This window comes from Chelmon rostratus, chromosome 16, assembly GCF_017976325.1.
Source record: "Chelmon rostratus isolate fCheRos1 chromosome 16, fCheRos1.pri, whole genome shotgun sequence".
In the NCBI taxonomy this organism is placed as follows: domain Eukaryota; kingdom Metazoa; phylum Chordata; class Actinopteri; order Chaetodontiformes; family Chaetodontidae; genus Chelmon; species Chelmon rostratus.
Window position 1 is genome coordinate 3400683 of NC_055673.1, and position 16193 is coordinate 3416875.

The following is a 16193-nucleotide window of genomic DNA, read 5'->3' on the forward strand; positions in this document are numbered from 1 at the left end:
CTTTTTTAATCCAAACAACTGTGATCAGACTGCAGGAATGACCTTGTTAATTGGGTAAATAATTTTGAGTAATATTGATTTTTATAAATCATAATTTAAAGTTCAAAGCCAGAACTGAAGACATGACAGAACCAAGCAAGTTCACTATGACAGACTTGATTTTCTATATATGTTCTTTTCTACTTTCTAAAAACATTAAGATGTTAATATGTAAACAGCATCAAACATGACAAGTATGAAAACCTTGTAAAGCATCCTTTGAATAAAAAGATCCATAAAAACACTGAATGGCATTTGAAGACTTGAGATTATAACAAATTAGACATTTCGGGTTTGCTGTCATGAATTTGCTGGCACGAACAAGGCAGTGCATCGATTTACCTGTAGATATTATTTATATGAATGAGACTCTTTAGGTGATTTTAACTTTCAGAAAATTCTGGTTCATATTTTTAACATTGGAACCATGTCGAAAGGTGTTCTCACCTTCAATTCATCGGTCCTTGAATGCATCAAAATAAAAGACCTTCTGTGCACACTTGGGGAGATTTGGAGGGTCGGGTCCGGCCCTGCACCGGGGGGAAAGTGTCCCCCTCTCTCCGTCCTGCTGCTCCGTCATCCCGTTGCGCCGGAAAAGGCAGAGCAGCGGAAAAAGGAGGCGTTGCCCTCCAACAACACATCAGCTGCAAATTTATGCAAAACGGTAAAAGCGCTGCTGCTGCTGCTGCTGGTGCTGCTGCGGCCGTCCTGCACAGCAAAGACACCCGAGCAACAACAGCTCCAGGCTCAGGAGGCCGCTCCGGCGCTTGCAGTCGGTTTGGAGCGGGCAGCCGGTGCAGGAGGAGGCTGAGAAACCCGGACCGGTGACGGTAAGGACGGACCGAGCGCCCCCGTTAACGAGCCAGACAGCAGCAGCGGTTAGCGGGATGCTAGGAGGAGTAGCCTCCGGTGGTCTGAAGCGTGGACGGTAGCTGGCTAACACTAGCTCTGTGTTTGTGTCCCCGAGGCTTGATGCAGCCGAGGAGGAGGCTGAAGGTAGCACACAGGACAGGAGGTGTGTGTGTGTGTGTGTGTGTGTGTGTGTGTGTGTGTGTGTGTGTGTGTGTGTGTGTGTGTGTATGTGTGTATGTATAGGAGGGTGGTAATAATGATACTGCAGGGATGAAATGGATATACCACCAGATGTAAACAGGTCCATGGTTAGTCCAGAGGATGTGAAACTAGAACAATAAATCAGTAAATAAATAAATAGTTTGGATGTTTTTGTTTGTAGTTGAAGATGCTCTTACTCTGAAGTTTTCTGTTTTGGGTGGGAGGTTGGGGGCTGCTTTTGAGAGGATGAAAGGAGCTAAAATGCAAACGAGTCAGTCCATCTGGATGATTTCTGTTGCTTTTTCTTGTCTAAGTATTTATATTTGTTCTTTTCCAAACCCTGGTTGTAACGCCAGACTTTTGCAGAGTTTTAATTGTGCTCTAATCTCTGCTGTGGTGCGTTCATGTGCATGTTTTCTGCTCTAATCTCTGCTGTGGTGCGTTCATGTGCACGTTTTCTGTTCTAATCTCTGCAATGGTGCATTCAAGTGTAGTTTGAAATAGGGCAGATTTAGCAGTCAGAAGGTTGTTCAAGATGTATCAACAGTAGCTTAAATGTCGGCCAGTAAGTCAGAAAAAATTGCACTGCAGAAACTCCAATAAGGCGGTCATTGTTAAAATGTGTGACTGTTCAGTGGCTGACAAGCATTCAGTATTATAAATGTCCAGCTCAGCAATTCTTTCACAACCAAATTTAAGAGCTCCAATCAAAAATGTTTGTTTATTGTCAGATATATGTAGATTTTTCTTTGAACTCTAGAATATTGTATTGCATTATTTTGAAAAGAACTGAATCAGTCGCGTTGTTGAGAAAACTTCATCTCTCAAAGTCTCAGTCTGTGGATAATGTTTAGCTGACACATGTCTGTTTCTGTGAACACAGACTTTTAGCCCCAATCTCAGTTTGATGCATCAGTCAGACTCTGCTGTGTAATTTATTGAAAGGTTGAAAAGTGTGTGATGACGTTCTCTGATCAAAAATGAGGCACTCTTTATTTAACACGTTAACACGATAAAAAGGATAAACACTGCAAAGTTTGAATTTTCTTTCCATGCTCATCCATTAATCGTTCAGTTTTGCTTGTCATTATTCATTGAACTCTTTATTTAAAAGTCTTTCCTTGCTCACTTGCAGTGGATGACCATGTTTTTAATAGAGCGTAATGAGCAACATGCAGTTTGATGTCCAGCCTCTTTGCTGCTGGAAAACAGTTGATTTGTGTTCACAAGAGACTGAATTGTTGTGATGTGATGCTGAACAAATAGCCAAATTCAAAGATGTTGAAAGTGTCCGAAGAAACCGTCGTATCCCTCTCGGCCTGACTAGGACTGTATCAGTCAGCGTGATCATCATCCACACAGTGAAATACTGAGTCAGTGCTGCAGAGCGCCTCGGCTCAGTGGAGAGCTGTGTTTGTTGGGAACGGTGACGGGCGCTTTTTCACCAGCTGGCCTCTCACAGACAGAGTGCAGTGTGTGTCTCTCCCTGCGTTTGACTGATGGACGGCTCCTCTGTCTCCTCAGCAGCCATGGAGACGGACGGAGAGCAGAACCAGCAGGGGGCCTCGGCCAATGGGAGCGCTGCATCTGGGACGAGCTCCCGCCCCTCTCCAATGAATTCCATGTCTCTGTATGAAAGACAAGCTGTGCAGGTAGGTGTGTGTGTGTGTATGTGTGTGTGTGAAAGGTTTGTTTTCAGTTACAAAAAATATATAATAAATGTATAAAAAAAAAACCAACAACAAATAAAATAGTCACAGATATGTTTTTTTTTACTGTTTACTGTTTACTTTTTATGTTCTGTGCTGATGCTGACTCCCGTGTGATGATGACAGTTGCATCACTTGCACGAGGTTGAACCTTCAGGTGGAGGCAGGTGTGCAGATCATATCTGCCCCCGAGGGGACCCCAGCAGGATAATCTGGCCTTGTTCATAATAAACAGTAATGCATCTTGATGTTTTAAACATTGTGTTTTTAGCTTTTCTGTTCATTGTTACGTCTCATTTGACGCTGTCACTGATTAAATTAGCAGACCTAATGATGCAGGCAGGATGCAGCAGTTGTTATTGTTGGTTTGGTCGCACCTGTTTGCTGTAGTTATTCAGCTTTGAGCCTTACTGAGGACTGATGACATAACACTACACTCACCAATACTACAAAACTTTCACTCTGCTGAAACATGTTTCCTCCACGTAAAGAACAAGCTTTTCTTTCTCTTTGTTCTTTAAATTAGTGGTCCCCAACCTTTTCTGTACCATGGCCCAGTTTAATGTCTGACAATATTTTCACGGCCCAGTAAAAAAAATAAAATGATAAGACGGATGTAACAGAGAGAATCCGGCCACTTTTCAAAATAAAACATCATTAAGACTCGAAAAATAAATCAAACAAATTATGTGAAAAAACAAAATAATGGAAATTATTTTTTCTTTCTGTGCGGCCCAGTACCAAATGACCCGCGGCCCACTAGTGGGCTGCGGCCCACGGGTTGGGGATCAATGCTTTAAATGATGCATTCTGGTTCGTCTTGTTAAACATTCACAGAACTGCGCGTCTCTTTCGCCCAGAGGACGATGGTCCGGCAGCAGAGCTGAGGATCGCCAGTAAAGGGACATGAAAAGATTCAGCTTGTGTTGTTATTGCTAGATGTCACAAATGTTTAACTGGAGCGTTCAGCAAGACCACAAGTAGGCTGCCTGCCTGGGGAGCAGATAGCATGTAACCATGTGGTTCAGGTCTCAATTTAACAAAATGAGTCTTCAGGAGGCTTTTGGCTGCTCGCACAGATGAAAACAGATTTAAAAACAGAAATCTACCTTGGATAGACTATTGAGAAAATCTATTTCATAATCTGGCCTGTTATTTTTAGTGGCAAAAATCTGGCTAACGTGGTTTTAGGTGATAAACTTTTGCTATGAGGCACAATGTTGCATACGAGTAAGAATATAATTGCTGTAAAGTCTTTTTTACTCTTTTTTTGTTTTTTTTCTTTGGATGCAATGATTTTCTCATGGACACGTTCGGAAACATCAGCTCTCACCTGACAAAAATCAGATTGTGGATGTGTGATGAAGTGTGAGCGTGATGCGGAGGACGTTTGTCTCGGTGTGTTTTGATGTGTGTGTAAACCGACCAGGCAGAAAGTGATGGAGAGCGACTGAAGCAGGGCGGTGCAGAGAGATTGAGTCGTGCTGGGTTGATGGAGGCTGTGTGTCATTTTCTCCGGCTTCTGTCACCCCGCACAGCCATCTGTCTTTGTCACCCTGCACACGCTAATCCAGCCCGCCGCGCTCGCTTTCATCCCTCAACTTATTACTGTACGAGCCTCTGCTCATACATCAGGCAGCTGGCAGGAGGCTTTACGCTCTGCTACAGCATCCCTCCCTCGCTGCTTCCTCTGCCCTCGTTTCTCTTCCTCCTCTACTCTATTTTTTCATGCCACTGTACTTCCTCTTTCTTTCCTCCTTGTCTTCACATTTTTCTTTACTTTCTCCTTCCTTCTGTCCTCCTGTCTCACTGGTTGTTCGCCACCATCGTCTCCATCTTCCTTTCTTGACTCCTCTCGTTCATCATCTTTAAGAGCATCTCTCTTTCTTCCTCTCTGTCTCTTCATCATGTCTTCCTTCCCTCTACTTACTGCCCCTTGATTTTTCATTCGTCTCCTCTCCTCCTCCCTCCAGGCCCTCCAGGCGTTACAGAGGCAGCCTAATGCAGCTCAGTACTTCCAGCAGCTGATGCTGCAACAGCAGATTAACAACGCCCAGCTGCAGAACCTGGCCGCCGTGCAGCAGGTAAAGGTGTGTGTATGTCACGTCATTCATAATGCTGCTTATATGTCAAACACGGCGGCAAGTCTGTTTTTATAAGGGACAAACAAAGCAGATTCACAGTGCTCCTGAGCCCATGTCGTAACATCCTTTATCCAATCGTGTTCACAAAGTGTTGAACCTCGCTCCATCCTCGCTGTGAACCACTGAGCCTTTCAATCATGATGCTATCACCTGTTACCAATCAACCTGTTTACCTGTGGAATGATCCAAACAGGTGTTTTTGGAGCGTTCCACAACTTTCCCAGCCTTTAGTTGTTGTTTGAAACGTGTTGCTGCATCAGATTGAGAAGCAGATATTTACAAAAATCAATGAAGCTGATGAGCTCAGACATTAAATATTTTTGTCTTTTTGCTGTTTTTATTTGAGTTTATGTCAAAAATGATCAACAAATCAACTGTTTTATTCATGTTTTTGAATTCAGGGTTGTTGTAAATCAGCACAGAACAAAATTAAATGCCATCATCCTCATAAACCAGCTGACGGTAGTATGAACAAACAGAAGAAAAGTCTCATTTGCTGCGTCCTCATGGTGAAGTGTTATGTGACTAAAACAAACAGCAGAACATACATACATACACCATCACCTGTAAATTGGTAAATAGATCATTTCCAGTTAAACAGTTTGGAGTTTTGTTACGTATACTGGTCTTGTGATTTATTCAGCAGTCTGACAGCCTGTGCAAACATTCAGCTTGTGATTTTGTTTAGAGTAGACTGAAACTAAAAACTCTCCTCTTCCTCTTCCTCCTCCAAGGCCACTCTGGCTGCCAGTCGTCAGTCGAGTCCTTCCAGCAGCAGCTCTTCTCAGACCACCAGCACCACAGCTGTACGTACTGTCGGCTGCTCTCTGTCACATACAAGCTAAGACTGCCACATCAGTTTTACACACTGAAGTTACTTGTTATGCTTTGACAGGCCAGTGTAACATCTGGATCAGGTTCGACAACCAGCAGCCGTCCCATGGGCGCCTCGGCAACGTCCACAATCAGCCAATCAGTGCTGCTGAGTGGGACAGCAGGAGGGCAGGGACAAATGTACCTGAGGGTGAGTTTCACCATAACTTTGGCATGAATGTCATCAGTCTTGTAATACCTGTTGTTGACTCCCAGCTTGTGCTGAGAGTTTGTATTTTATTAACTCATCGTCAGATTATTTTCCCACCAAAGCATTACAGGCATTTAGCGTTATACAGCAGAGTGAGGGTGACTAATGTGCAGATTATACTGAACACAAGTTTTGGCTGAGTGTTTCATCGCCGTCCTGTCGTACTGCAGGTCAACCGCTCCCTGAGGGCCCCCATCTCCTCCCAGCTCATCTTTATGCCTGGCAGCACAGCGACGGCTGCCGTGGCGACCGTCACCCAGCAGCCGCAGGCTCAGCAACAGGAAGCGACACCAACTTCCTCTTCCAGCGGCCAATCGGATAATGACCAGGTTTGTGGAGAGAACTAACTTTGTGTCTTTTCAGTTCACTCCTCACTGCACTGATTCTCTGTCAGCTGACCTTTTATTTCTTCCGTCCCTGTCTCCAGGTGCAGAACCTGGCCATGCGAGGTGTGTCCGGTACCAAAGGTGTTAAGACCGAAGCCCCAGAGAGGAGTGACTCAGGTAGGGAGGAAAGGAAGGGCAGCCTGAAAACTGTCATTCCAGCCATCCGGCTTCTGTGTCTGCTGCTTTTGGCTTAATCGCGTTTGATTGTGTGGAATGAACCCACAGAGAATTTACAACTTCACTGTTCTGGTTGACTCTCACCATCCTCGTTTCAGACTTGCCAGGGAGCTTTATGAATGAACAATCTCTAAATAACCCACAATTCACTAACCTGCCCAGCACCAAACAGCAGACACACAGTTATACACTATCTGGTGAACAAACAGGAACGGCTTCCACCCAGATATTTTTCTCAGGTGTAGGTGGAGCCCAAAACAGAGGTAGAAGGAGAGTGAAAGCTGGACCAGAAACACGACTCCAAAGGAGTGATGGTCAAATATAATGTTTAAATGTCCTAAATGTGTGTGTGTAACTTGTTTTTCTGTCTTTTTTCAGCTGCTTACTCCCTGGTCCAGCCCTCCCACCAGTCAAACTCCCAGTCCCCGACTAAGCCTAGCCAGCCTCAGCCCCAGCCGCCCCACATCAAAATCCCCACATACCCTCAGCCCACCAACCTCAAAGCCCACCCTTCTTCCTCCTCTGGCGCCTCCTCCTCGTCCTCCACCTCCTCCATCCCTCTCTCCCAGCTCCTGCTTCACGGAACCCGGACTCTCACCACAGGAACCACAGCTCCCACAGCAGCACACACTCTGGTCCTGACGTCCAGCGCAGCATCCCAGCCCCACGGATATCCTGTTGGCACGGCGACCATCAAACCAGCGGTCAACGCTCAGACCCTGGTGGTGCAGCCTCTGCAGAAGACGTCACTCAGTGCGGAGAAAACGGGCCACGGCAATGGGCCCATCCCCATCCAACCAAAAACTCTGCAGGGGCTCCGCCTGCCCCTCCAGCTGCCTTCTAGGAACCCCCCTCCCATCCTGCCTGCCCCACCGCCCGCCAGCGGCTCTGCCCAGCCCCCCCAGCCGCCGCACATCCCAGTACAAATTGTTGGGGCGAGGCAAAGCACGCTGGGAAACACCCAGGCTCTGGCTCTGGCTCGAGGCAGCTGCTGCCAGGATGGCGCCGCCGTCCTCAGCAGCTCGTCCAGCCTGCTCACCATGGTGGCGTCCATCGCTTCCAGGGAGGGTGGGGTCGTGGGACGAGGAGTGGGACTAAAGACTCTTCAGTCGCCCCAAGAGGCTCCCTCATTGGCTCAGGTCTCTCAGGTGCATCCGCAGGCCAATCAAAGCTCTGGACAGGCTCAGAATGGACCCCTGGCTTCGTGCCCTGCCTCCTCCCAGTCCCCCACTGTCTCCTCTGCTCCCGCCTCCATGTCCCGCTCCTCCCTCTCCCTCCCCCTGGTGACAGAAGAGCAGAGAGGAGCATCAGCCGGTGTGACCACCAATGGAGACTCATCGGAAAGTCAGACGCCACAGGTCAGCCGATTATTGTCAATTAGTTTATTTACTTGCTGTTATCCTGGTTAGAGGTGTGATTTTAGGGGCTATTGTGAGCACAGCTTCCATTTTCACCTCTCCATTCATTCTCAGCACCACTTTGTAGTTATTTGTCTACTCTCTGTCTTCCTGTTTTAGTGTTGTTTCATGTCCAGAAACAGAGGTTTCTAAATACAGGGTATTAAATACTGAACAGATTTTTCGGCCCTCTGATGCAAACATGTGATTTGAGGCTCCTACACTCCTCTGAAATGGCTTCTGGAAACGAAATGTTACTTAGTGGTGGTCTGTGGTCCTGCACGAGTCCGGTACAAATTCCTTACATGAAGTTTTTAAAGAAATTTTGCCTTATCTGCTCCTGGTTCATGTAATAATCGGATTTAGAAGAGTGACCATCTCTCTCTCCAGCTGTTGTGGTATCTTTTCATCCGTTCTTCTCTTTAAACTGATTTTCTGTTCAGGGAAAACAGTCGACTGGCTCACTAAAACGAAAATCAGACTCCACTTCAGCCAATGACGAAGATGGCCCCTCCCCTCCACGGCTCCAGCCAGTCAGAGATCACGCCTCGACACTCCCGGCCAATCCCATCAAAGCAGGTGGCAGCATAGAAACATGTCAGTCTCCAAGGTTCATTCTTTGACTTGTTCTCAGCAGGCTCGCTGCTGCTGCTGTAACACAATATTTACTTTTTTACTGCTCCTCCTTTCTCCCCCTCACCCCCCCTCCAGGCCCCGGTGCTCCTCCTCCGGCCTCCTCCTCTCCCTCCCCGGTGCTGGCAGTGTCCCGTGGGGTCTGCGGCCAGGGCGAGAGAGCTCCTCCCCCCCAGGCTGTGGTTAAACCGAACGTCCTGACACACCTCATAGAGGGCTTTGTCATCCAGGAGGGGGCAGAGCCTTTCCCTGTGAGTGCATGGGATTTGTAGTTTCTGTGCTGTCTTTCAGGCACGACAGTGTACGACACCGGTCAGCAAGCTTTTCTTTTACCGGTGTTTGTGTGTGTTTGATTGGCAGGTATGTGGTTCAGTAAAGGACTCGGCCGGTGAGGATTTAACCAATGACAGTCCAGACACTAACCAATCAGAGACTGTTACAACAGCGACAGGTAACAGTCAAACTGCTCTGAAAGTGCTGCTGCCTTCAAGACATGTGTGAGGGTGGAAAATTGCCCAAATACGTCATCAGATTTCCAAATGAGAAATATGTTCTTTACTCATCTGTGAGGTGGAGTTATCATTTATTTGTGCTTTAGAATATTTACAGTCCTCAAAATACACTATAATTGGATTTTTAGCATCATAGGACTAAAATATATCGAAACTCCTTGTAGTTAAAGGGCAAGGTCGTACATTTTAAGTGTTAATTTGCACTTAAAGCTAACTGTCCATGCTAATTTGCTAGTTAACCTTGCCAAATCTAATTAACATAAAACAGACACGGAGGACAGGATTTTACATTGTGCAACAAAATGAGCCCTGTTTGACCCTTGTTTGTCCGAGCTGGGCCACAGGAACGCACCGAGGTTTTAATTATTACCTTTGAGACCAGAATTTCCCACCTCTGACTTTGACTGGAAGGCAGTATAACAACACAGTACAATAGTACAGTTTTCTTTTCTCATTGCGATACGATGATGTACAATATGGAACAAGATCTTAAAGCTACTTGAGGGCATTTTCATTTGTGTGTTTGCATGGATTTTCTGATATAACATTACAGTATTTATATACACAATCATAGAAATGATTATATATTTACCTTCTGCTCTGTTTTCCCCTCAGTGCTGAAGTGTGAGTACTGTAAAAACTTTGCTCCAGCCAGCCAGTTCCGAGGCACCAAAAGGTTCTGCTCCATGTCTTGTGCCAAGAGGTACTTCAAGATGCATGAAATATAATATATGCAGTGGAAGCCATGTTAGAAAAAACACTGCTGCTGAGCGCTGCAGCCCCTGTGGCCTTATGTCTCTCACATCTGGAGGAGAAAATAACGATTGATCGTAGCTTTTCACAAACTGATGATTGAGGCAGCAGTTTGACAGCAGTGTGAATTCTCAGGTGGCTACAGCTGTATGTTTCACAGCATGTGTGTTTTCTGTTCTCATGTGTCACTCGGATGTTTGGATACTGTGATAATGCCACTTCATCTCTGTTCTCTACGTTTTCATGTCCAACTGCAGTGCAGTCCACTTAGTTCTGTTCATTTTTTCTCTTTTGAATTTTCTCCATGTTAAAATGTACATTGTATTTATTGTTTCACTATGTAAACAATGCACTGTCTGCATTGTTTGGAGCAGTATGCTGTCAGCATATGATTTTACATTTTCTGCTTCTGCTTTGCATTTGTCCCTTTGCCCACTACATGTGTATGGATTATATACCGAGTATGGTGCAAAGAGATAAAAACTGTATGTGTTGCTCGTCTTGGCTTCAGTACCGTATATGTCACTCTTTGTCTACGATACAGTATGTATTGGTTCCCCAGGTACAACGTCAGCTTCAGGCAGAACTTCTGCATGCGGCATGGTCAAGGTCAAGGTCACGCTCCGGATCAGGATCAAGGTCAAGCTCACCTTTCCAACTCGGACGAGGAGGGAGGCATTGCCAGGCGGAGGGTTCCCCGCAGGACGAGCTCAGAAATAGCCAGTGCCAAGATAGCAGGGAGACCCATACCTGTCAAGGTGAGAAGGAACTGCACCTTTCATACGTGGATCTTAAGAATCAAAGGAAAATTAATGGGTTGTTTGGAAGTTTTGAAAGTTTTGAGAGTTGGGCTGATGAGCCAAGATATGCAGGTTAATGTGAAATTATGTTAATTTATGTGGTAATAAGTGGCAGGTGCCTTTACACTCAGGTGGTGCCATGTGCAAGCCAGACATTACTGTTTAAAGATTAAGAAACTTTGAAGGACTTGAATTATCCAGAATTAGTGTAATCTGATAACAGTGCACTAAAGTGATGCACTAAATTAGGTGAATTTGGTCTTGCTGGAGGCTGCAGGGTTTAACCAAAAGGTTAAACATTTTTCAAGATTTCCCAATTAGTAGGGAGAGGATAATTAATTTCAGATAAGCTCTGCTCTTTCTTCATTGCATTGGGAATAAATTTCACTTGCAACAAGGTGCATTACATGGCCAAAAGTATGCAGACACCCCAACACCACACCATTATGATTGTTAGCCATGGGCATTAATTTGCTGCACCAGCAGATTTAAGATCCATTCCAGTTCATCCGAACGGTATTGTATGGGGTTGAGTTCAGGGCCCTGTGCAGGCGAGGTAGGCTTATTCACACCAAACTGGGAAAAACATTTTGTTGTGGACCTGCCTTTGCACAGGGAACATTGTAATGTTGAAACAGGGAAGAGTCTTCCTCAAAATGATGCCATGTGGTTGACCTGTGTGCCCCCTAGTGGCTGAAGCAGTCACTGCAGGCTTCACAACCAAATCACAAACAGTAACTCGAATCAGTCTCTCACCTTCTCTCTGTGATGCTGCCAGCTGTTTTATTTAATGATGACACTTTTCATGTTTGTTATGTGCAGTAAGAATGTTACTTAATTTAGGCATATAGTCACACTCTCTCTCACACACACACACATAGACAGTCAAACTTCAGGCTTTCACTGTCAATGAAGCTCATGGGTTCCTCTGCATCTCCCCCTCCCCACAGTGCCGTTCAGAGTCCAGCCATTCAGAGGAGGAGTCCAGCGGAGAGGAAGATGAAGATGACCCCATGTCCCTTTCGCCGGCCTCCTCAGCCTCCTGCCACCAGCCGCCTCCTCCTCCGCTCCCGACGGAGAGTTCTGCACCCAGCTGCCTACCTGATAGCCCCGGCCAGTGGAGCGTGGAGGAAGTGTCACAGTTTATATCCTCACTACAAGGTTGGAAGATCTTTTACAGTAAAACAATGAAAAAAATTGCATCTGATTTGTGCATATTGAAAAAGTGTCATAAGCCTTTTTGTAAATGAGCGTTCTAGTAATGGCTTTAATTCAAGACTGATGTACAGTAAGTCTTCTGTTTAGATGAAGGCAGTAACCATTTAATTGACCTTTCAACAATTATTACAATCCATTAACCACTAATGTCATTTCTTAAAGAAGAAATGCCTAAAAATCACTCGTTTCACCTTCTTGAATGTACGCACTTGTTGCATTTCTTTGTCTTCTGTGACAGGAAACTGAATACCGTTGCGGTCAAAACAAGCACTGTTTTTCTATGTTATGATGTATTATAGACAAAACAATCAGTGAATGGAAGAAATCAGCAAATTAATCAATAATGGAAATAATGATTTGATGCAGCCCCAGTTCTCTACATTCATTTTTGCTAAAATATCATACATTTCTGCTTTTTTTTTTCATTTTCTGTATCTTCCACACTTCTTTGTCTCTCCATTCTGGTTTATTTTCTGTTTTGTCCTCCTTCCCCGTTTTTCTGTCTATTTTTATATTCCTCTTCCTCCACTTTGTAGGCTGTGAGGAGCTCGCCTCCCAGTTCCTGTCGCAGGAGATTGACGGACAGGCCCTGCTGCTGCTGAAGGAGGAGCATCTCATGTCCACCATGAACATCAAGCTAGGTCCTGCCCTCAAGATCTGTGCCCACATTAACAATCTGAGAGACTGATGTCCGTGTTTCCACCGTGTTCAAAGTCAAGCCCTGAGCATTTACCCAAAACTCCTGGTCCGCACCCAGTTGAGATATGGACCTGGTTCCAGAGCAGTCAGAGTCCTGCAGGTGAATGTATGAGGTACAGTGCATTTTCAAAACAAAGCAAAGGCTCGTTAGCCCCGACCAGGGCTGCAGCACTTCAATCTGGTGTTGATTTGTCCACTCGGCCACATCTTCAAATATCTCTCTTTCACAACAGTGTTGTTTCAGTTTCAGTATTGTTCCGTTCACATCTGTCATGTCTTAGAGTCAAAAAAGCTGTAGATTACCAAATATATTTTGGTGAAGACACAAAAAGCTGTTTCAGCTCTAAGCACTCAGCGCTCAGAAAAAGTTTAAACCAAGTGATTTCATTTTGCTTTGTAGTTGCACAATTTCAGTCTTGTGCCTGTGTTGTAAAATGCAGAAATGAATGTTTTAAATGTATTTTCAGTGCAGGAATCACTTGTGTAATCCGGGTTAGTACTTGCACAGGATTCCCACATTTTAAAAGTTCTGTACGTACAAACAGGGCTGCCTCTCCGCAGGCTGTGACCCAGGATGTGCAAGTCTTGTTTCATTTCATTTGCTGCATTTTATATTTCTGCTGAAATTCAACAAACCATTCAAAGTTTTATTTTCTGCAATTATTTTGTAAGGAAAGCGCTCAGATGATTTGTAATTTAAATGTAATGTGTGTAAAAACTCGTACTTCTAAAATTCTAATCACTTTGTACGAATAGGCATGTTCAGTTTTAAAAGGTGATGCTTTTATTTTGACAGTGTCCTATTCTGCAGTTTACAGGGTAGAGTTAAACTACAGGGTACTGGCTGCAGAAATTAAACCCAGATCCCAAAAGGTCCAGAGAGCATTTGACATTTTAAGCGAGGCAAAAATACTGATGTTTCATATAATTTTCTCACATCTCTGCCCTGTTTTTACATACAGAGCACATCAACCAGTGATGAGACACTACTGCAAAATGCTTTTCCAGAACTGTTTTCACATTAACATTTTTTCACTCAGTATCTCCAGGAGATTTTTTAACAGGGGAATTATTGTCGACTCTCGTCTTAAAATGGGCCCTAATCTGCAAACTTTGTGAGGGTTTTTATTCTGCCAGGCAATTTCAGGATTTTGACTTTTTTCAAATGGTACAACCAGCTGCTCCTGATCTATACAGAAGTGTGTGTATGAGTGAAGGGTAACGTCACGGGCTTGATTTTGTGAAGTGACATAAAGTTTAGAAGAAATGCCGAAACAGATGAAGAATTAAACTAAGCGGCAAATGTGACGATGGGCTGTTAATTCAAAGAACCTTTAAGCTACGTTCACGAACAAAAACAGAAAGTCTGTGAAGAGAAATAGGCTGGCAGCCACATGTGGACCTGTGTTTTTGATGGATGACAAAAAATCAACCTGAATGAATGAGTGCGTGAATGAGAAAACCTTAAACTATACTGTAATGAGTGTAAAAAATTGCCTTTATATTAAAATGCACATTTGTTTGCTGGATTGCCTTGTTTAAGCTTTTTACTGTAGGAGTTTTCTCATGTTATCTCTCTGTGAACCTTGTGGCCTTTCTCACTAGTCTCTACAATAGGTTTAGATGAGGATTGTCTGTTTTTTAACTGCTTTTCATATCATTCATTGTTTTATATTAGTGCTTACTTTTTTACAATTGTTATTTCAAGCAATGACATCCGTTGCCTTTCCCAAAAAGCGTGACTGAATAGTAGCTACCTTGATCAAGGAAACTTGCTGTCTTCCTCATAGCTTTGTCACATAACGTGTACCAACAGTATTTACCTTTCTAGCTAGCTATCTTTGGCTTTATTGTTAGTGACTGTGGCTATTACAATATTTTCTGTCAAGAAGGATAATAATCTTTGATAGCTGTGTGTTTATATGTCATAGTCGCCCCAGGATTTTGGAGTGTTTAAATCAGCAGATTCCTCGGCATATTGTGAAAACCAAAAAAAGCACTTGTGCTTCATTACAAGTTATGTGAACCACTATTTCGTAGTCAAATCATTGCAGCTCTGCGGTGATTACTGTTATAACATTTCTTAACAAGCAGACCACCCTGACTTTGTTTATTCAATCATCGCTCTCCCAAAAAGTAGCACTTTTCTCACAAAATAAGCAGATTCTGCAAAAGGCCTTTGTTTATATACACATATAAAGAAGCTACTTCAGAATTAAAACGTGTTTACTTGCAATAACTAAAGAAACTGCAAAATCTTGGGACTGAGTTTGACGTGGAGAGGCTAACAATACTATCATGCAAATAAATAATCAAGGAACTGTTTTAAAACTGTGATGCCTGTGTTTTTATTTATGAAATGGACCTACAATGGTCACCTAACCCTAACGGATGGATTATTGTGGTATAAGTTTTAATTTTATATCGGCATGTCAGAATTTGCATGGACTTATAACCGCTGTTACGATTAATTAAAAACACGGAAGTGTCAAGCCAATCAGAGCGCAATTCTCCATGACCCGTCCTACTCCGCTTCTGATTGGTTTGGATTCCGGTAATGAGGTGAAACAATCTTACTGCTCATGCCTAAACCTAACCAATCCAACCAACGAAGCTAACGAACACTAGCCAATCAGAGGTAGAGTAGGGCGGGTCATGTCGCCGTCCAGGGGAACATTTTCGCGCGCTAAGGTTAGGCTGCACGGGCGTCAGACGCTGGGTGACGTTGAGGATCTGCAGCTGAGCGGTAAAAATGTAACTCAGATAAGACAGTAAAAAGACGAGGCTATATAAAGCTATGAAATCATAATGATAGCAACATGTACGTTTGTGTGAGGTCGTGAGGGTGTGTGTGAGAGAGGCCATGCTCACCAAAACTAGTCCAAACTCCCAAACTGAGTTCCAGAAATGAATAAATGCTGCGCCAGGAGGTGCTCTGTTAAGCTAGCGAGTTCAGTTGAATGGGCCTAGAGCTAACAACATTAGCATTAAGACATTAACGGTGCAATTAGCCGACTATTATCTTAACTGAAGTAAAGCTGTTTGACAACTCAACTGGAAAGAACATGAAATCGTGGCATACTGTGTTTAACTAGTGTTTTCTCTGGCTGGTAAATCTTCTGATCTGTTAAACACTGAGACCATATTATGTTTTGTGAGGTATTTTATTTCACTAGTAGAGTGAATGTGACTTAAAGAGAACAGAGAACATACTATTCCATCTAGTTTTCACTGTATGTAAACGTTTCTAGTTCATGTGACCTCGTTTTGCTTTAGTGTTAATTTAAAGCATATACACAATGTAAAAGCTATTGAAAATATGTTGATTTTACAACTTACATTATACTGTATGTATGTTTTTTGTTAAAGTTAAAGGAAGGAACGATTCCTGACTGTGCAGAAAGGTGTTTGATTAATGAAAAATTCTGGCCATGTCAGTAACTGCAGGTCAGGTTTGGTGGATGGTTTGAGGTCTCTAGATGAGACCTGTAGACCCCTGGTTTGAAGAGCCCAGAGCTGCTGACCTTATGTTGTCGGGATCTAACCAGGTATAACCCCTTTTTTGACCTGGCTTGGAAAAGACACTCAC

General features: G+C 43.9%; 1 protein-coding gene across 1 annotated transcript; it reads left to right on the forward strand.

Moving 5' to 3' along the window:
* Positions 1-766: 766 nt before the first annotated feature.
* On the forward strand, positions 767-14824 carry LOC121619648 (polyhomeotic-like protein 1). The gene is made up of 15 exons (XM_041955488.1): positions 767-869; positions 2620-2744; positions 4775-4891; positions 5680-5751; positions 5841-5969; positions 6200-6358; positions 6457-6532; positions 6971-7950; positions 8433-8568; positions 8701-8873; positions 8983-9073; positions 9750-9837; positions 10450-10645; positions 11638-11848; positions 12442-14824. Exons 2-15 carry the CDS (start codon positions 2622-2624, stop codon positions 12591-12593), a joined length of 2703 nt encoding a protein of 900 aa, XP_041811422.1. The 5' UTR covers positions 767-869; positions 2620-2621; the 3' UTR covers positions 12594-14824.
* Positions 14825-16193: the final 1369 nt, after the last annotated feature.